The sequence below is a fragment of the Mytilus trossulus genome, chromosome 9 (assembly GCF_036588685.1).
Source record: "Mytilus trossulus isolate FHL-02 chromosome 9, PNRI_Mtr1.1.1.hap1, whole genome shotgun sequence".
Taxonomy (NCBI): domain Eukaryota; kingdom Metazoa; phylum Mollusca; class Bivalvia; order Mytilida; family Mytilidae; genus Mytilus; species Mytilus trossulus.
In genome coordinates this window covers 47,520,560-47,543,444 of record NC_086381.1, presented here as the reverse complement: position 1 = coordinate 47,543,444, position 22,885 = coordinate 47,520,560, and the positions used below count along the sequence as shown (strand labels likewise).

Below are 22,885 nucleotides of genomic sequence, written 5' to 3'. Positions count from 1 at the left end.
AAATGGCCGCCTCTTCCGCAAATTTTGACTTTCAGAGTGGGTCCATAGCTTAAAATGTTGTCCATGACATATACTTCCTGTATTCTAAATTTCATGCTTTTACCACAATCTGAGCAATTTTGTCAAAAAACTGCACAAATCGACTGGACTATAAGTTGGCCTTACATGTATATGTAAATTAGAAATCTGTTATGTCTGCATTGCCTTGTAAACTAATTGGTTGCATAATGGAACGATTTTTTCAAAAATGGTATTGTTACATATACGTTTTTTAATAATGTATGTCTTGAGTTAAAGCTCAAATGACTTTTTAAACTTATATGTTATAATTGCACAAAAATTCATATATTTTGATTAGTTGTTATTTATTTATTTTATTAAAGGAACAGCAGACTGGAATAAATAAATTTCTGTACAGTTTAGACATTTTAGCCTTTAATTGTTTTGCGCTTATTTAACTTAATGATAATGTGTGATATTTAATTGGGGAAAGAAAGCAGAAATACAAAATATACATTTCACTTTGATAAAGACATCAAATTGTCTATTTGTTGTTAATCCTCTTATAACTTGATCATACACATTCGTAATGTATCATACACACATTTAGAGTCATCAAGTCTGTTAACAGGTGAACCACACCAGGTTTCGTTCGAATGAGCTATAAATAGACATATGTCTGGGTTGCCTATTTCGTCTGGTTGGAAAGCACAAAATCTCGAAACGTCAATAACATCACCATTGCCCCAATAACCTATATTATTAATTAGTCTACCATTAACTGCAACGCTGTCGGCTGTAAGATAATAAAGTAATATTTGTTAATAAAGGCTAGTTGTAACATGACTTATGGCATTTAAAGTATATATATCAAAGACAATTATACTTTGAAGTCCATGGAATGGGGATTATTATACATATGAATAAAATTAAACTTGATTTCAAATACAATGTAACGAAGTATAAATGTGTTTAGAAGAAGAATTGAAAATAAAGTCCTTACTGTCAACCGGAACATATTTTCTTTGTTAGTACGTTTTGTTTTATATTCTTAAGGTTTTCTTGGTTTCAATCATGTCAAACGTTTGTATTATGATTATTTATGTGCTAACTATGACTACATTGTGAAGTTCATATTCATGAAACGAGTTCCGAAATATGTATCAAATGGTGCTAGGCTGCAACTTGGCTCAAACTTAACAATTTACCTTAACACAAGACAACTTTTAAGACAATATATCTGCGAGATATAAATCATTCTATTCAAAGTGTTAGATATAAGAAGATGTGGTATTAGTGCCAAGCAAACAACTCTTCACCCAAGTCACAATTTATAAAAGTATACCATAATTATACTAGGAGGTCAAAGTACGATCTTCAACACGGAATTTTGACTCAAATCAAAAAGATACCAGAGAGACAGTCAAAGTCATAAATCGAAAATATACTGACAACGCCATGGCTACAATTGAAAAAGACAATCAGACGAACAATAGTCACATGACACAACATAGAAAACTACAGAATAAGCAACACGAACCCCACCAAAAACTAGGGGTGATCTCAGATGCTCCGAAAGAGTAAGCAGATCCTACTCCACATGTGGCACCCGTCGTATTGCTCATGATATCAAATCCGGTAAATTGTCTAATATTTAAGACAGGGTTCATCATAATTTTGCCTGAATCAAAAACCTGTCCAATGTAGTAAATTACTACGGTACAATTTAAATTGTTATAATTCTTTTAATGTGATTTTAAAAGATCTTCGTAAGAACGAATACACGCAGTTCACTACAATACAGTTACACGTGAAAACAAGCTTCAACTCAATGAACACGATATTCATGAAATAGTTGATCGTTGCAACGTTTAATTGCACAGTTGCATGTTTTGATTTCTATCATCCAATTATCGCCAACTAATAATGCAAAAAAGTTTCATTTGATACAACATTTCATCGCTGGATATTTCTATCATGATTTCCTTAATGTTTTTTTGTTTGCATATAAGGAAGCTATTGAACCAAGAGGTTCAAGTAATTACATTGAAGAGCTCCTATCAGAAGATTTGTTTGGGATATCTGTTACACAGACGACCCCGTTTCCATTGTCGGAAATACCTTTCCGTCCTTATTTTACTCAAAGAGAGGCAAAAGATACCAGAGAGACGCTCAAACTCATAGATCAGAATTACACTAATAACGCCATTGCTAAAATTGAAAAGGCAAACAGACAAATAATAGTACACAATACACAACATAGAAACTGAATACTAAGCAACCAAAACCCGCAAAACACTGGGGATAATCTCATTTGTTCCGAAAGGACAAGTTAACCAATGTGTAATTATATCTTTAACCAAAATAGGTGCAACTATTTCGGTGTAGGAAATAATAATTGGACCAATCGTACACTTTGACCAATAGAAATAAATGATAAGAGTCTTTGAACATGAATCAGATATATAAAATAAGATTACGCTTAGAAGAAAAGCGGAGGTTCCATCAAGGATATTCAAATTAATAATTAAAAGTTGACGTCATATTCACACAACAAATATATTGCAGGACCTCATGTGTTTAAATAATATATACAACATGACATGGATGTGAGTATTATTAACATATCATAGGAAAATCAAACATGCAGTATAAATATAACAGTATTTAAAAATATGACAAATTCATACTTAAAGACAATTTTACCAACTGTATGTATCACTGATTTATGAGACTTAAAAATAATAGAAAGAAATTACATTTTTTTATACTGTACATGGATCACCTTTGGATCTCTTATCCTTATGATCTGACATTCTTTGATTAAAACAAAATATAAACCTTATTATTCGTGACGGAAATATTTCACGATCTTTTGTTTTGAACCCTTACGTGTGTATGTATTGTTCTAATCTGTTGCGAGTAGGAATATAGTTATTGAGAAAAATATTATTCTTTGAAAAAAATATTTGAGAATAATTTGATTAATATTTGAGAAAAATGTTTTTGCTATTTTCAATGTAAGGTAATTTCTTAAAAAAAAATAGTTTTGAGTATACAATCAATTGGTCTTTTATTTATTACACATTTACAAGTACACTTACGTGAAACAACTTGGTTGTCAATATAATCTAGGAACTCGTTAAACAGAGTGTCTGTATCTAGTATTGGAAAGTCGGCACCTTCACTCTGGCAAGCAATCAAACTATCATGCCATGGCATGTAATCCGGATATAGAACTACGCATGCATTACTAACAGATAAAAGATAATATCCTTTGGGGCAAACTACAATTAAAAAAACATGATCATATGTTTATTTTTTAATTCAAATACCTATAGAGCTATCGAAACAAAAAAACAAATCTGTGTGATAAATTTGATACTTCTAAATTTTTGACATATATATGTACCTTTTCGGTAATCTCAAAAGTGAGTGTTATACACTGATTGCGGGCGGAAGCGGAGCATTTAAAGAATTGAAAAGTGGTTTTCTTTTTTTGAAGTTTTGCATGTAACATTTAGGATTGGCGTAAGTAAAAAATCAAGCTAAACGCTCAAGTCGAATAAGGTTAAAGAAGGGTTTATATTTCTATAACAAAATCATATTCTCTTATTAGTTTTGCATTTTATTTTGCAACAGCCATCCATGCCAACACATTTTATAGTATTTAATATACATATAATTATGATAACAGATACGGCAAGATGAAATGGATATACTTGTATTGCATACGTAGAAAATCTGTTTTTTTTTATATTTACAATTTCTACAAAAATAATTTTGTCAAGTCTAGAAAAATTTGTTTACAATTAAACTGTTGCAACATCACCATGGGTTTTAACGAGTTGAACTTTTTCCAAATCCCTAACAATCACACAATGAAATTTTGTTTAAAAAAACATTATGTTAAACTACAAATCAAGGCTATAATACTTAAGATCAAGGACATTTTGTTATGGCTTAAAACAAAAAGATTACAAATTACATTTGTCGACCTTGAAAATTGCAACAAAAAGTATGTTTCTATTTCTACCATGATAAAAAGCGCTATGAATAGAAAAATAATTAAACGTGGTTCGGATTAGTCACTTTTTTATTTAATTATCTTGATTAAACAAAGCTCTTATGATGGTGATCTTAACATTAAAGTTTTGCATCAAATTCGTTTGTGATAGAAACATAATGCCAAAGCAGATCTCTATATGAAAATTTATCAGTGATAAAAAAAACACACGGTTACGTCAGTAATCATAAATATAATGCGATTTTGCATGGTTGTCTCTGCGAAAACTATTCACTGCACGAATGACTAAAATAAATACTATAGAGCATTGCACCGTCTTCAAAAATGATCAAAACGAGCACAAGTAAATGCTTGTACACTACAGTCAGAAATATGGCATTTGCTATCCGTTCGATTGATGTGTTTGGGCTTTTGATTTTGCCATTTGATTAGGGACTTTCCTCGAAGTTCCATACTTTTGTGATTTTACTTTGTATTCAACCAGCTGGACACAGTTATCATACCAGGAGTATTTGCCCTTTATTCTAAGTGTTGCGAGTTTTGCAAATACACATCAGTTTGCTGTTGTATGTATTTGATTTGTACTCATAACTTCCCGAAATCTATGTCTACAAGCTACCAAGAGGCTTCAGTTGCTGAAAATATACCTGCTTGTATTTCAAATTTTATTGTATTAGTCGAATTCAAATTATTCTTTGTTTTTTTTTCTGATTCGTTGGTCTTTATTTGGGTATTGATTAAAGTACCAGAAATGAACTCTGCTTTCCTTAATTTCAACATGCTTCTAGGTGGTGTAAAACATGTAAACCCGTTTTTCGATGTGAAAACTTGTCGGTGACAAACATAGTTGAAAATGAAATAAACCGATAAAGATATAGAATATCTAAACATCTATTTGACTTATTTTGGCTGATTGTTTACAAACACATTGCTTAAAATATTGGTATTAAAACACATGTAATAATTACCTAACTGAAATGTTTCATGGTTTTAAGATGTTAATCATATTACCTAAATAGTTACGATAATGCACAACATCATTGCTGTTGACAAACGGACCTGTCTGACCTAATGCAAACAGTAAGGTACATTTTCCTGATTCAGTGTCATATTGGAAAGATCTGCAGTTGGAATTAAAGGTACATTGGTAGCAGCACTCTGTTACTGAACGGACTTTTACTGACCATTTGATGTCATTATTATTGATGGTTCCTCTAAATTGGGATTTGTACCAAACGGCACCAGTCACATTTCCTGTAAAGTTCATTACAAATGGTATAATGCACTTTTATTAGACAAATGTTCTACATACGATCGTTTAAAAAAAAATAAAGGGTGTTTAACATTGAACACTTTAATGTTACAAAACTAAACATTTTTTTACTTGCAATTCTCACTATTTGTGAGCGTGACCTTTTTTTATTACGTTTCTCCATTGACCTATTGTAATCAAAGTGTTTTTGGAAAATGAGGTACAAGATTCATTTACTTTAAAAAGCGCTATAAACTGTCGAAATTTTAAATCAGATTCATGTTTACAAATTGTTTTCGAAACGTGTCATACACATAGTTTTTAGACTATCGAGCGTACAAACTTATTTATGCAATCACATTTATGACTATGATGAATCAATTCATTCAACAGTTTTTCCAAGTTCCGTCCAAAAGATCTAGATGATAACATGAGAATGAAAATACAAAAACAATCACAAAAATGATAAAACCTGAACATAATCATTTATAAAATTGATGCAATAAGCATCTGAACTAGAACGGGTCTTATATTCGTCCCCGTCATATAATTATATTAGTATTAAGGCAAATGGTCATCAATTTGTTTTTGGTTATTTCTTTAATAATAGCGCTATCAAATATTTTATACTTACCAAATGTTGTCATCAGCAGAATAACTCCGACCTGAATCAAAATTGCGTTCATTTCTGTACTGATCGTATATATTAACGTTGGATTATTTCGAATCTTAATAAATTTATCGATCTGTCAAATGACGAGCAAATAGCTATTTAACAAATTAATTTATTCAAATGTCATTACATTAAAAAGCGTTTCCAAGTTAATAAGCAAGCAAGCGGAAAATATTTTTTCTAATCACAAGGATTTTTTCTTCGAAAAAGTAAATATAAATCAGTCGCATTGTTAGATATGTTGTATGACATGTATTCATTTGATCTAACTGCTTTCGTGATATTCGGTCAAACGTCGCATTGACATGTAGGGTAATTAGAACTGACTGTTACTAGTTAATAATCCGCCTGGCCATTTTTCCCTTCTCCATTGTGTGTATGTTATTAACGCTGAATTTTTGTTTTCGGATTTTAACCATCATATTAATATGTTTTCTTAGAAACTTATAAAACCTCTTTATTATATTAGCGTACTCACCGTGTTCTATGACTGGGATTTGTAAGAAAACGAACCACGGTATGAATATTCCTTTGACGTTCCGGGAATTAGTCTCTATCATGTTTACCAGTTAACCGAATTTTCAATTAATGATGTAAAACAACTTTGATATATCGTTTTTGATATTTTGATCGAGTATTGCTTTTGTATTAATCTACATATAAAATTTTCAAAGGTTTATGTTTTTATGAAATTAAAGTACAAATGTACTTGCAGTCCAGTCTGAAATATAAAGATATTTTACAATCTTATCAAGATTATAAATAATACCTGAACCGCCACTAGCATCCACTTAGTTGTTTAACTGTTGATGATTTTCAATATTTTAGCCCATTGGAGAACATGTTTTTATGATGTACTGTTACACAACTGTCCCATGTTTGGCGAGGGTTGGGATTCCGCTAACATGTTTAAACCCGTCACGTTCTACATGTTCCTGTCCTAAGTAAGGAGCTTGTAATTCAGTTCTTGCCCTTTGTTTATGTGCTACATATCTGTTTTTCGATATTTTTTTGTTCACAAATTGGGCCGTGTGTGTTCTCGTTTGAATTGTTCTACTTTGTTTTTTTCGAGGCTTTTTATAGCTGACTATGCGGTGTGGGCTTTGTTCATCATTAAAGACCGTGCGGTGACCTACGGTTCTTAATTTCTTTGTCATTTGGTCTCTTGTGGAGAGTTTTCTCATTAGCAATCAAACATCATCTTCTTCTTTATATTATACGTCCTTAATCCTGCAGTAATATCAAATAACGTAGTCCATTCAGTGCAGTGCGTCTATCAATTCGTCTAACGTCGTTTAACAATTACAGAAGGTTAAGATCGAATTGATGGAGTTTTAACTATAGAAGAGGAGCTACTTCAATTTCGATTCGTCGCTTTAGATAAATGAAAATTCAATTGTCAGATTAAATGAACTGTTTCGAATTCGAGAGTATTGAATTCGATTGTTTGGACTTTTGTCGATTAAATCTGTAATGGTTACACTATCAACATGTATTGTTTGTTTGTACATCGCTGTAGGTGTTTCGCGAAGAGATTTGGGTCAATCTGTATGAGGTTGAACACAAATAGTAAAAGTAAATTCGAGGCCGATTTACACAACGTGTTATACTTCTATCATGTCTATTGTGGTTTAGGAAAGTAGGGTATATACATTTTGATTAGTATTTTCTAATATATAATGCTGAAGTAATGGGGTGTGATTTTATTTGATTGTTGGCGTTTTTTCGTGGCAGCCAGTTTTTATTGAAAAAAGTAATCCAAGTGCCTTGAGAAAACAATCGATCTTCTATATGAACACTGAAAAACTGACAATCCTATTCAATTGAGAGTGAAGTCGAATGCATCATTAGAGTTAACTGGCTAGTGACTACAGTAGTAACTACATAGGCCACTCTGCGGTCGAGTCCCTCGTAAGTATGGAAATTTAACAGCCTGGTTTAAGGCAATTATTTAATAGTTGCACATGTACACTTTCAAGACCATGTTTAAATGATTTGTCTCAACGTTTATATTTTTCAACAAATTAAGTTAGCTGTCTATGAATTTTTCAAATCTTTCATTTTGTGGTTTCAAAGTTATAAGACAAATTTACTGTTATGTTTCACAAAATGCATAATACTATTTCAATAAAATATACTTGAATCTTTTATATTTAAATTAAACTCGTATTGGGATTGATTTAAGTTATCTATCTTTTTATTTCAAAATATGTATTTCTATAAAACTCCAAACGTATTGGCCTTTCAACGTCAATATTTGGACATTGTGCTCATTCCAAGCATAACATTATATACCGCAGTCTACCTGTTCTCATATCCAAACATTGTTGACTAACCAGAGCGTTCTTTTGTCATTCTTATCGGTACTTGAATATTGAGTCGGGGCCTAGAATTTCACTTTTAATTGTCTTGTATACTACAATTGTACTAATGAAGATAGTTCATATAATTTGTTTTGTGTAATTAAGTAATGTGTATCAACATACTCATTCGACTCACATATTAATGAATATAAGTCAATCATCTACATGTAGCTCTGTTTAAAGTTAATTGTTGGTGTCTTATACATTGTCACATTCAAGTACTATGGAAGGCTGCTTAATGAAAATAATTCCGTAACCTTGTAAACAAAATACATTTGGCCTTTTTTCATTTATATTAAACTAGTCTATCATATAGTCTAACTGTAATGTTATTGATTTTTAATGCAAATAAAAGTTTGAAATAATTTTTAAAAAAAATTGAATATGCTTAAATCGCTACAGGATTACAATAATAAAAAACTTTCTTTGGTAGTTTCAGCATTTCTCATCAATTATAAAATTTTATCAATCGCTTTATTACAAAGAGATCTTGCGTTTCACCAGTTAATAGAATTTCAAAAAAAAAATGCACTCAAATATTTCTGAATTCATAGGACTTAAAGCCATATGATTGATTAGAAGAGGTCACTTTGTATTTATTTGAATAATGAATATAATCAATATATTTTAAATTTAACCCTCCATCAACATGTTTGGATTGTATTTGTGTGTCATTACTTACTGTATGTCAAAAGGGTTGTTTTACTTTGTATCTGCCAATTTTTTAGTTATCAATGAGGAAAGTTTCCATCACCCAAAGGGCGAATGACAAAACTTTACAGGTCGCTATTTGACTTCTACAATAAGTATATTTAGTTCCGTATGGTCACTTTGAAAATAGACAGAAATATCATAGTGCTTCTTGACTAAATTCACCAGGACCAGGTGACTTTATAAAAGCACAAAAAAAGAATGCGAAAGAGTCAATTTAATTATACATTATATAAAAAAAGAAGATGTAGTATGATTGCCAATGAGACAACTGTCCTCAAGAGACCAAAATGACACAGACATTAACAACTATAGGTCACCGTACGGCCTTCAACAATGAGCAAAGCCCATACCGCAAAGTCAGCTATAAAAGGCTCCTATTAGACAATGTAAAACAATTCAAACGAGAAAACTAACGACCTTATTTATATAAAAAAATTATGGTCACATATTACTTCATTATTTAACTTTTATGTATAATCATGTTATGAACATCGTGGAAACAATCGTCAATGAGATCAATTATCCAAATAGAAACAAAAATGTGATCAAATGGGGGAATTTAAATAGAGAGCACTTGAGACTGATTAAGAATTTAAAAAAAAAAAAATAACAAACCATTAAATGAATCAAAATATTACGTCATGATAATTTGTTACTTTTATTTCTTTGTTTTATTATTTGAAACATGTATATCTATAAATGCAGAAAGGTGTCACAGGTTAAACATTATTTGTGTTTCCACTTCGATTGCTGCTGATGCAAATTGAGCTATTTTTATGATCTCGATGCGTTTCATTCGAAATTAATCTAAATTATTCAATATCACTGCAGGAAAAATCAAATCGTATAATGATATCCTTTTGTTAAAGACATAAAGTTATACATTTATTCCAATAATAAATGGATATCAAATACAAAAACTAATTTACTTTTGTCAATAGAGTCTTAAGAAATAAAGCATATCGATTACAGCTTACAAAAAACGAAACTGTTATCGATAAGTTTATTACAGATGTTTTTGTAAATTATTATAGAAATGGTGATTTGAGATTCTTATCCTTTGATATTGCCATTTGATTCGGGACTTTCAGTTTTGAATTTTCCTCGGAGTTCATTTTTTTTTTGTGATTTTACTTTTTTCAGAACTTATTCTATTTTTATTATTATGTATTCACTTGTTTTACAATTCAGAATGAAACATAACTGGAATATAAAAAATGACACAGAACAGTACAAAAGATAAAATTAAGAATTGAAATGGGGAATGTGTCAAAGAGACAACAACCGACCATAGAGCAGACAAAAGAGTATGCATACGAACAAACAGTCTAAACAGTTTTCTGCATCAATGTTCTTCCCTGTTTCAATCATCTTTCCTTTTCATTATAAACAGGATTCGAATTCTTATACAGAATGTTTTATTTTAGTCGATGTTGATTTATAAGAACATGTAACTGTATGTTATTGAAAACAATTCTGATTTTAATTTCTCTTTTACATTAAGTTAAATAATTCTTTGTTGACCGGGTAAATCTCTGTATTAAGTCTGTTTATAAGGACATAGGAATATGTGAGATGAGTGCCAACGAGACAACTCGTCATCAAAGTAACAATTCGTAATAGTAAAATATTAAAGGTCTAAATACGGTCTACAATACGAAGCCTTGACTCATAAAGTGCATGCAGTGATGTGTCTATTAATATCTACACACTTTTCTTTTTGAAAGTAACAACAAAATGATGGTCATATTAAAGGATTTGGTATGAGTACCAAAGAGTAAACTTGTCATCAAAGTCACAATTAGTAAAAGTAAAAGTAAAAGGTCAAATTACGGCCTTCAAAGGAAAGCTCAAACCAAATAGCAAGCTATGAACGGCCTGAAAAATAACTAGTATAAAATTATTAAACGGACTAATACATATATACAAAATGAGAGACGAGAACCACAGATAGACCACATAAACAAATGACAACCATGAATCTGCACATCATAGCATGCAGTCGTTTTTAACCACACTATAACATGGCTTAACTCAATCAAAAGAACAATAACAAAAGAAGTTAACACACACAATATCAGTAATAAACTATGACCTTAAACATAATGCATACAAAAAAATAAGGTAAACAGTTAAATAAAAATGTTTGTTGTGTTAGGAGTTAATGGAGTACAGAATAGTTTTTCAAAATGAATATTTTTTTTGTTCATAGTATGAGAACAGAGGTGAAATATTATTTCATAATTCAAGCATACAAATTCGTAACGATTGATGGTCACATGTAGCGTCATCAAGTCTGTTAACAGGAGAACCACACCAACTTTCATCAACATGAGCCATATATAGACATACATCTTGGATTTTTAACTGGTCTGGTTGGGATACACAAAATTTCAAAATATCTATTGTATCGCCGTTGCTCCAGTGTCCGATGCCGTTAATAACTGTGCCATGAACTGCAACTCTGTTTGCTGTAAAGAGAGTAAACGTTGTAAATTACAAAAACAATGATTACGTACGACTTATGACATAGAATGGATATAGGCCTGTAGCAAGTAAGGCAGTCTTTATAAATTTATATTGATGTTTGGTATTTGACATGCTCTCAAACGTCAAATACAAATAATGAACCCGTCTTTTCATTCTATAGATCGTTTATCGAAGCTAGAAAAAAAAGTTACACTACTGGATTCAGAACATTGAATTGTTTTGTCAGACATGAATAATTTCTATGATGAGTTGCAATGATTTTCTCCATAACACCTGATTAACAGACTTTTGCCAAACCGATTTGCATACACCCGCCGATATAGCCACATACTCAATATAGATTTACCGACAAATCTCTCGGTTAGCCGAGCCGGCCGAGCAGTGACAGTTGCCATGAGATGCATGTTTCGATTACCACTCTTACAAATATCTAACTGGTGTCGCCTTATGACAAAATAACAATTGCACTTACCAGCAACAGCCTTGTTGTCCATATAATCTACAAACTCGTAAAACAGAGTATCTGTATCAAGTATTGGTAGGTTAGCACCTTCCTTCTTGCAAGCAATCAAACTATCATTCCAAGTTCTGTAATCCGTATGTAAAGCTACACAAGCGTTACTAGTAGGTAAAGAATCATATCCATGAGGACATACTACAATTGAAAACATGTTTTGTAGTGCCTGTAGGCAGCTGTTTGTATAAGGAGAATGTGGATTGTGTTCTGTTGCGTGGCTTCGTCAGTGATTCTTCCAGTGTAACATACTCTTATATTGATACTTTTTACTCATTGGTCAATTATTTAATCTTATTTTGATATCTTTTTACTTTCATTTGTAAAACAAAAAGGTCACAACTTACTTGTTTTGACTCCGACTTCTATCATAAATTATAAGGCGATATCAAAGTAATCTTTGATTCTGATATCGTTCAAATGAAGATAAGAAAACCATTGAGTATAGCAACGTTATTTTCTCTGACTAAATTGTACGACAAAATTCCAGATTTGCTTCACTTGAGATAAGAAACAAGTATATATAGCGTTGTGGTGACATATGAAATTATCTTGATCGCCTCAGTTTTTAAAAGAAATTTAATCATAAAAGAAAGTCAAACTAGTAACATTTGTTTTGCTTGCATTTTTTTTTTATTTACATGTGCCTCCGTTCATCTGAATCGTTCCTTTTTATTGGTTCTCTTTGTATTCTGATTAATGTATTTCTAATTTGTTATTTTCACCATACTTTCTGTAATGTATATAATGTATTTATAGTACCTAGATAGTCACGGTAATGTACGATTCCACTGCTGTTTACAAATGGACCGGTCGGACGAGATGCAAATAACAATGTACAGTATCCTGCTCCATTTTCATATTGAAAAGATCTGCAGTTGGAATTAAAGGTACATTGGTAACAACATTCCGTCACTGAACGGACTTTAACAGACCATTTGATGTCATTTGCATTATTGGTTCCTGTTAACTGTGATTTGTACCAGGTGACACTAACCACATGACCTGTAATATTCAGAATTAAGGAATTGCTCACGTTTAGAAGACCAATTTTAACTTTAAAACATAATTTAGAAATGAATCAAATTAGTAAATTGTCTAAGCTTTATATCGTTGAAAATGCATACTTCTGTGTGATTCTATTGAACGGTTTCTATCAGCAAAGATAATTTCCCGTGAAAGCAATTTGTTGTATTTCCAATTTGTTAAAAAATTTATTCTTAGAAATTACAGAAGTTTAAAAAAAAAAGGAAAACAAATCGTTTCTTAACTTTCTAGAGTATATGTCTGCTTTATATTTTCGAAACGCTTTCATGTTGTACTTTTTCGAAAACATGTAAAAGTTTTTAAACAATTTACACCATGAACCGATGTGATTTTTCAATGTCACTCCAAAACACCCAGCATCAACGATAAAACAAAGCTACAAATTATATATAGATGGACCGTTATACATTGACAAACTTTCGATTTTCCCAAAATGATACAAAAACATTCAAAATAAACGAAATGAGTAATCTTCCTTTCGTAATATTATATCCTGTAGATAACTTTAACGATGTTAATGCAGCACTTACCAAATTTTGTTAGCATCAAAATAACTCCTACAATCAAAGATGCATTCATGTCTGTAATGATTGTGTAAACAGGTATCATAGTATTTAAATAATAGAACAAATTTGTCCATTGATTAGTCTAACAACGAGTTAAAAGCTTTAAATATGTTTGTTAAAGTAAACCAGTTTCGCGTGTAGCTGCCTGAAAATAATTTTACGGTTAATAAGCAGACAGGCAGATCTTTATCAGTTAACTTTATGTTTCTACAAAGAATGAATCACCTTCAGGTTTCTGTTTAGGTTTTCTATAAGAAATTTGTTTATATGACAGATATATATTCGTAATTTTTCGTAAAATGTCGCATCGAAATGTTAGGTTATAAAAATTTTAAGTTATTTAATATAACATGTATGATGAGAATGATGTCTTAATATTTTCCCCTTTGCTACTCAATGCTAGTTGTTGATGAATCACTTCTGAGTTTTTTGAAGACGAACCGCGTGTATGTCGAAAATATAAAATTTCAATTAAGGAATTTATAATTAGCTTATTTACAACCAATGTGTCGAGTCTAATGCTGAAGGAGATTTACTCCCCGAGAGTTTCACCAGCCCAGTATTCTGCACTGATATTGACATGAATTATCATTGATATAAATTAACTTTCTAAACAATTATTTTTTTCAAATACTAAGGCTTTTCTACATTAGGAATAGATTACATTGACATGTTAGCTGTATTTGGCAAATCTTTTTAGAACTTTTTATCCTGAATGCTTTTCCATTTTTTTTTTTGTATATGAACGCCACTGATAAGTCTTTTGAGGAAGAAAAACGCCTCAGACGCAAAATACAAATTTTCAATGCAGGAATCTTTGATGAGTTAATTTGTTATATATTTACAAAATAATATGATTTCTTATTGACATTTTTTAAGCACCATAGTCTACAAACATTAATAAGGTATAGTAAAGATAATATTTGATTTAAAACGGACACGATCTTATATTATTTACTGCCGTTTCATGTTTTACTAGGAAACGCATTTATCAATTATAGACGAAAGATTTAAGATGCAGTTTTTGTTTACATTGTGAAAGAAACTTTACCTTCGCACACATTTGTGTATAATTAAAAAAATCATTGGTTTCATTGCCATCGATAAAACTATTCACAAGAGACCAAAATGAAGTTTATAGCTATAGGTCACAGTATGGAATGAGCTATGCCCATACCGCATAATCAGCTATAAAAGTTCCCGTTATTACAAATGTAAAACAATTCAAAAAATACAAATAACGGTCTAGGTTATGGACCAAAAATGAATGTAACACAGAAACAAACGACAACCACTTGATGACAGGATTAATGTTTGCAAAATGTTAATTTCACTTTATATAATTATGAAATTATATTAAATTGTTAAAAAGACCAACGTGAAAATAAGACTGAGCAACAGAAAATCCACCAAAATCCTGATAATATTATAGGTGTTTCTTGAGGGTAGATAGATCCTGCTCCACATGTGTCGTTCGTTATGACGCAATGCATTCTTTTGAACCAAAAGTCAATACCGTTAAAATTTATGTTACGTTAAATTTAGCGCCGCACTTTCAACTTTTCAACTACTAAGCGTTTTCTCAATAAAAATATATAGAAAACCGTGGTATGAGTGCCAATGAGATTACTCTCAATACAGGTCACAATTTATAAAAGTATATAAACGACAACAGGTCAACGTACGGTCTTCAACATGGAACCTTGGCTCGACTCACACCGAACAGCAAACTGTTCATTGCTCCAAATATTACTGGTGTAAAACCATTCAAACGAGAAAAACAGCGGTATAATCTATATAAACAAACGGAAACGAGAAACACTTATGATTTGCACAGCTGTTGCTTTTAAACTTTGTGTTTGAAGGTTGGGTGCATCAAATAACTGTTGGTAATGTGGGGACTGTCGTCTTCCTTTAAATAAAGCAACACCTAGCCAAATGTCAATTGTCTATGACTGTCTTTGTTTAACAGGGAACTTGTTATAATTTCCGTTCTGATTTCCGTGGGTTGGACAATATAATATGTTAATTTGCTTATTTAAAAGAATATAATGGGTTTTTTCTTCATAGTCATTTAATTAACTGACAGATGAGTGCTTTACTCATCAATTCAGTGCCTCTTTACTGAAACTGACAAAAACTGACAAAAAAGATGACAGAGTACTTGGAATAACTGAAAAGAAGCGCAAAAGCCAAATTTAAAAAGAAAATTACATGTTCCCTAGACTTAGAACACTTCAATTCAACTCTAATCGATACTGTCTAATTACCCATCATACCAAATGTATTTGTTCTGATAAAGTGGGGTATGCTGCTCTGCCAACATATTGTGTTTAGCGAACTAATTTGATATTATATTTTGAGCTCAATATATCTGGTCTAGAGAGATGAACATTTGCAACCGTTTCGAAAACACTTCAATTTATTATAAATCTAATGCAAGCCGCCAAATACTTTAGTATGTTTAAATAATTGATGACAAAATGTAATCATGATTTCAATTAGTTTAAAAAAAAACAACGTTATAAGACCTATAATGGTTTTAAACGTACTTTTAATCGTACTTTGGTATCTTCTATGGTTTTTCTTTGAAAATTGAGACTAGAAAGGACAGTCGTCTTAATGGCACTCATACCGCATCTTATTACGAAATTCAAATTTGTTACAAGATAAATTCGCGCGCAAAGTCACTAGATACATTCACAGGTCAAAATGTCCGGAAATCAAGTGGGCGCTCACAATTAAAAACAAGAGAGTTCCTCATATCAGTAAATATGAATAGACTGTAATGGGGAACAAATACCTTATCCATGGTATCGGATCGGTACATATGTTTTAGACAGCTGTATTATCGAGTATTATCGCCCATACAATCCATTTGTCAATGATGTCACGAGTTGAATGTATCCGATATGTCTGTTGCAAAAACGAATTGTGCCAATTTCACATTCGAAAGTCGGAGATGAAGTACGAAGTAAGATGTCTTTTTCTTACATATATATACAAATTCAGTGACTGCAGTGGATAGTAAACTTAGAATTTACAGATAACACCAAATGCAAGTGTTTTGTAGTATATTTGTGTTTTTGTAATGAAACAAAAATAAGCAGAAATAATTGAAATATATAGAAAACGAAAAAATACATGTAACGGATTTTGGTTAACACGGGGAGTCAAAATGAAAAATTCCGGCCCGAAGGAAAAATCTATTATATCAAAGAACTATTACGTTATTTTAATCATCTTTAAGTTTCCGTTTTTTTTATCTTATTCTCAAGTAAAGCAATCATTTATACAGGAAGATGTAATATGATAAAAGTCATATCTGAGTCTGCTATAATTCAGCAAATCTTATTAATGTTATCTGTATGATACAGTTCCGTTCACTTTTATCAAAAGATATTATGTGTATAAAAGCATAAAAATTGAATACCGTAAAAGTCTTCCTTGAAGAGAACATGGAATTAATATGTATCTATTCCATGGTACCGATATATTCTTTTGAAATATTTTTAATTTTATTCAGTAGGATTTCAACATGCTGAACAGATTAAAGCGATTTGACAGAAAATTGAATTTATAAGCTAATCATCGAATGCTGAGGTGAAATAGTCTTTGTAATGATAAAAGTATTTATATTATGTAAATATTTTAAGTGAAATATTCAAATAAAAACGATGACTTTAGATTCCGTAACTGACATTTTTATTTTTTATATACTTCAGCTGTGTTATTTGCGCAGTTAAATTACATTGACTATATATTCATTTGTTATATACCGTCACTGACCATGTATCACCTTATGTATTTCGTTATCAATGCCTCTCCTTATAGTTTTATTTATGGTGTCAATAAAACATACAGGATCGCGGAAATTTTACGGCGTCCGCTTCAAAATTAAAAACGATGGTTTCTGCTCTAAATATTTTACTTATAGCAGTTATAGGAGTAACGGTATGTAAAGAATAACCATGCATTGTCTGCAGCTGTGAATATTATTTGCACTAGGATCAAAACAGGACAGAAATGATCGGCCCCAAAAAAATAAAGAATGAAAATGAAAATGGGGAATACGTCAAAGAGACAAAAATAAAAACGGAGACCAGATAACTGCCGAAGGTCACCAATGAGTTTTCAACATAGGGAAAACATCCTCAGCTGGCCTCTAAATAACATGGTGTACTATGTAAGTAAAATGTGTCACTAATCTCCAAATCATATAAATGCACCTAGATTAAAAATAAACTTACAAGACTAACAAAGAAAAAAGGCTCCTGACTTGGGAGAGGCGCAAAGATGCATCGGGACAATATTTATTGTTATTCTATATCTTTTTGAACGAGGGATGAAATATACCAGAGGGCAGTCACACGAATAAATCAAAATTAACTAACAACGCCATGGCTAAAATGAAAAAGTCAAACAGACAAATAACAGTACACATAACACAACATAGAAAACTACAGAATAGGCAAAACGAACCCCACCTAAAACTGGGGTGATCTCAGGTGCTCCAGAAGGGTAAGCAGATCCTGCTTCACATGTGGCACCCGTCGTGTTGCACATGTTGATTTGCGCCTGAATCTGAGATACGTCATATGATGTTAGTATTCACGTTCAGTAAGTATATTATAGTTTTACGTTTGAATTTGATGGATAGCTGTTTTATTGGTAATCATGCTACACCTCATTATAGAAATAATATAAGGAAGCTACGTCTACCATGTCACATGATCATCATGTATTATCTCGCTGTACTTCTAAGTCACAATAATAATCATAATAGCTACGTAGTTATGTCGCTTTGTAAACAGCCTTGATGTCTGTTTAATTTTTGCTTTAAAGTGCATGTTGTTTCTCAGCAATATATTTTTTTAGCTGTAATTGGCAAAACCTTTAGAAAATATTGGTCTCCAATGCTCTTCAACTTCGTACTTTAATTGGTCTTTTTATTTTTGCTTATTAGAGTGTCACTGATGAGTCATTTTTAGATGAACCACACGTCTGGTACAAACACAAACTTTCAATTTTGGTATGTATAATGAGTGTGGTCACAACCACTGTTTCGATGCCACGCTGGTGGAGTTTATATTTATTTAAACGTCACTGATAAGTTTTTTGTTCAATCCTGGTATCTACGATAAGTGTATTCATAAAGAGACATGTTTCCGTTCACGGGTGACTTTTTGCAATGAAATAAGTCAAGTTCAAGGTGAAATGTATTTGGTACTCTATTTATGATCTATCTTAGAGTTGACACACTTGTAAAACGTTGTCTGATAATTTCACAATTTTTACTTATCGATTGTCATATTTCAAGTCAAAAGGCTGATATTTGTATATTTTGTAAAACTACGTTTAAAATTTCTATCTATTCTGCAAATTGGCATAATTTGATCAAAAGTTACAAAAGGTAGTGTATAATACTGACATCAATGCTGAGGCAATTGATCAAAATACATCTTACTCCATATATATGACTTTCTTTCAGTAGAATAAAAGATAATCAACGCTATCATCAGTTCCTTTAAGGTAAAACTTTAAATAAGAAAATGTTGATGCTCTATTTTCTACATAAGAAATGCTTGTACCAATGCAGGGCTATGTCAGTTGTTCTCCAATGATCTTTTTATAATTTTGAGCTTTTGATTTTACCTTTGATGAAACAGCTCCGTCTTTGATCACAAATAAGCATTCAAATAGCTAACTCTCCATACGTTACCTTACCTATTTAAGTAATAACTTGTGATTTTCCATGAACCTTTTATCACTCGGCAATACTTTAACATCAGCCGAAGCAATAAATGTAGAGAATTATGAAGCCTGTTCACTTAAGATCAATCATATACTACGTTTTATTTGTGTACAAGTAAAAATAAGTCGATACGATGTTCAGGACCACACAACGTTCACACAAAGTCCTCTTTTAAAAATGAGCAAATAAAATATGTTACCAGCATCAATTTCTTAAAAACTAGTAAGCATGTACTCATGTCAAGGTGTACTAGATATTTGAAGAAATAAAACCAAACATTATGTTGTGAATGAAAGCATGGATGCAATTTGAGTACTTCTAAATACAAAATTATGAATTCTTTGGAGGTCTCTTCAGACAATTGTTTCTTTGATTCAGTATGGATTTAAAATATGCAAAATCCAAATTTGGTCATATAATACAAAAGAGAACTTATACAATGTAATATTGACATCAATGCTGAAACAATTGATGAACAAATTACTTTTCACTCCATATGTCGTTATTACGTTATATACTAAATTTCGTCCTGGTATCTATGATGAGTTTATTTTTCTATTAATATAACAAATTGGTGTAACTATATATATATAATAAAGAAGGATACGTCTACAAAATAAGCGCAGCATGGCAAAAGTTATCAAAGGTACCAGGATTGTAATTTATTACGCCAGACGTGCGTTTCGGCTCATCAGCGACGCCAATATCAAATCATTTCCAATTGTTGTCTGGATCATAAAAAAAAACGTGGGAAAGAAAATGTCAAAACAGGTACAATTTGGGTACCCTCACGTTGAATTTGTTTTATTAATTCATTTCAATCGTTCATTATATGTACCATTTTTTTGCTCCGTTGGGACCTTCCAAATGTCGTTTTTGTTTTGAAAGGATTGTAACTTATTAATGTCAACAATAAGAACTCGTTACCTGCAAATGTGTTGTATGAATTAGTTTTGATCCTTCATCATCAATTTCGTCGTCTTTTGAAATCTTTCCGATTTTTCCTCAATACTGTGTTGTTTTTTTAAAGGGATGTGCCCACTTGTTTCGTTTTGAAAGGGAAGAAACTCCGAACAAACTCCATATTGTAACTAACCCTATATGGTGATTAACCCCATATACACATATCATACACAAGTTTACTTTGAACAAATTGAAAACATATTATTGATGCTGAATAATTTCAGCATATTATGCAGTTTTTTAGTTCATTGTATTTAGGACACCCCAAATCATACATATATAAATTGAGGGTACTTTTTCCTTAAAATGAGGGCACTTTTTATATGGCTATTCAATTACCATTTTGATCCCTAACATCACTGATCAGAATGTCGAAATCCGGATCTTGTGTACTAAAAAAATATTGACACCGTATGTTTGTGGCATAACCTCGTGGCCACAAGTTAAAAAAATATTTCTGTTTAGTATTAAATTTATATTAAGATCCTTTTTTTTACATCTTGTGATCATTTTTTTTTTTGGCAATCACCAATGGCTGTCTGCAGGGTTAAAGAACATCAATTGTTCGACCTGTTAGTCAAATGCGTTTTGTTAAATTATATTTTTTCACTTTTTTGGTCTTTTGGAAAATGTTGTTTGCGCTGTATTTAAACCCTTCTACAACGAAATTTGTATTACATGCACACGTATAAAAATTGCGGTTTTTATCCAACGCAAACATAGGTTTGAACGTAGTTTTCAATTTAGACTCGTATATATATTGTTACGTCATGTTCTCTGATATTATGCAGTTGTTACGACACAAATTTGCTAGCCGCCCATGTTACACGTCAACAATTTAAGAGATGCATTGTATTAACATAGTATTATAAAACGCTTTTATACAAGTACTAATTAAACTTACATAAACTATTGACGTAAAAGAATGTTTTTCAAATAGATAATTTTAATTTTCACATGAATTTAAATTCATAGTTTTTTATAAGCATAAATCTCCAAATCAATTCATGTTTGACGTTTGTGGTGATTGAAATTCAATTGCTCTGTAAAACGGTTTAATGAACCCGTTTATGTTGCATCTATTTCAAGGTTTCAATTCCTGATTTATTTCACGGATGCATGCCATTGATAATGAAAACAGTAGCGATGATATATTAAATGTCATCTGTGATGCAAACCTGATGCAGTTACATTATATAACTAATGTTGTAACCAGGTAAAATTAGAACCGCGAAGTTTTTTTATTGATAGTAATTGTATACTTATCGTGTAATTGTGAACAAATATTGAAATCATTGACACACTTAACACTTCTTGATATCACAAACTCGTTGTATTATACGTTATTTAAATATCGTATTTTGTTATACTCTTAAAAGAACATATGTATTAAAAAAATGCGATTTTTGTTGGTACAGTGAGTGTAAAAATCTGCATAACATATGTTTTTATAGGAAAGGGTTTCTTTTATTGAAAAGTATAATCTTCACAGAACAAAAACATAATATATATCATGTGTTATTACATCGCCTTTTTGAGTTGTTAGAGTAAAACTGGTTAATGACTGTTAGGGTAAAATTTGCCTATAATTTAGAACCAAAATGTTATTTTAAGATAATAGTATTTTAAGGATTGCATACATTTTTAATTTGAGAGAGAGAGTGTAGGTATCAACCGAAACCGTTTACTTTTCACCCCGTATAGGCAATAGAGATTTCATTAAATTATGTTTGTACTTACACCCCCTTTTTTACCAACATTCACTTCGAACAGAAATTGAAAGAAATGAACAGGAAAGTATTGTATTTATGAGTCTTTTTTATAATGAATTTTCCTTATTGCAACAAAAAGACTAGCACAACATGTATGAACAAAGGTGTACAGAATGACATATAAACACAGAGGAAGTATTAAATAACAACAATTGTAAAAATAATGGTGCAACAATAGGTTAACAATCAATTATTATCTAAAAGCAATGGCATCTAATTCTTTTCTGAAATATCTATTGCGATGTTTAAATCAAAATTCGACATTTATTAATTATTCTGTAGGGCCAAGGGACTCCAGTATTTTTTTATATTCCTCTAGAGGGAGGTATTTAAATGAAATATATTCTCTTATTTCAAGTATTCATTTAAATATTTTTTCTAAAGCATTTAAATTTGGCAATACTTCTAGTAATTTTCATTTGTTTTATTAAATCTTGATGATTTAAAGTCCAGAGGAAATATTTTATAAATATGATTATTCACTTGCTGCAATTCTTGTCAAAGTAAACTGTACTAATTAAACTCATGCTGAACATGCAAAGCATGCAACTTCGATTACACAGTTTTAATATTTACGATGAACATGCAGTTATTGAATAAAAGTTATTCCTTCACGTTAAGAAAAAAGCAAGATAGAACACACTCTTTCTGCAAAATCGTGTTATTTCATGTGACGTTTAAGTGTACTCCCTTTGATACGAAAGAGTGAATTGTTTAATTTTTATTATGACATGTATAATTTTGTTCGA

General features: G+C 31.2%; 1 protein-coding gene across 1 annotated transcript; it reads right to left on the bottom strand.

The window, feature by feature from the left end:
• Window positions 1-563: 563 nt before the first annotated feature.
• Window positions 564-13,697, bottom strand: LOC134684685 (uncharacterized). The gene is made up of 6 exons (XM_063543989.1): window positions 13,611-13,697; window positions 12,796-13,038; window positions 11,992-12,174; window positions 11,285-11,500; window positions 3,105-3,287; window positions 564-796 (listed from the first exon to the last, which is right to left on the bottom strand). The coding sequence occupies exons 1-6, from the start codon at window positions 13,687-13,689 to the stop codon at window positions 564-566; spliced, it is 1,137 nt and encodes a 378-aa protein (XP_063400059.1). The 5' UTR covers window positions 13,690-13,697.
• Window positions 13,698-22,885: the final 9,188 nt, after the last annotated feature.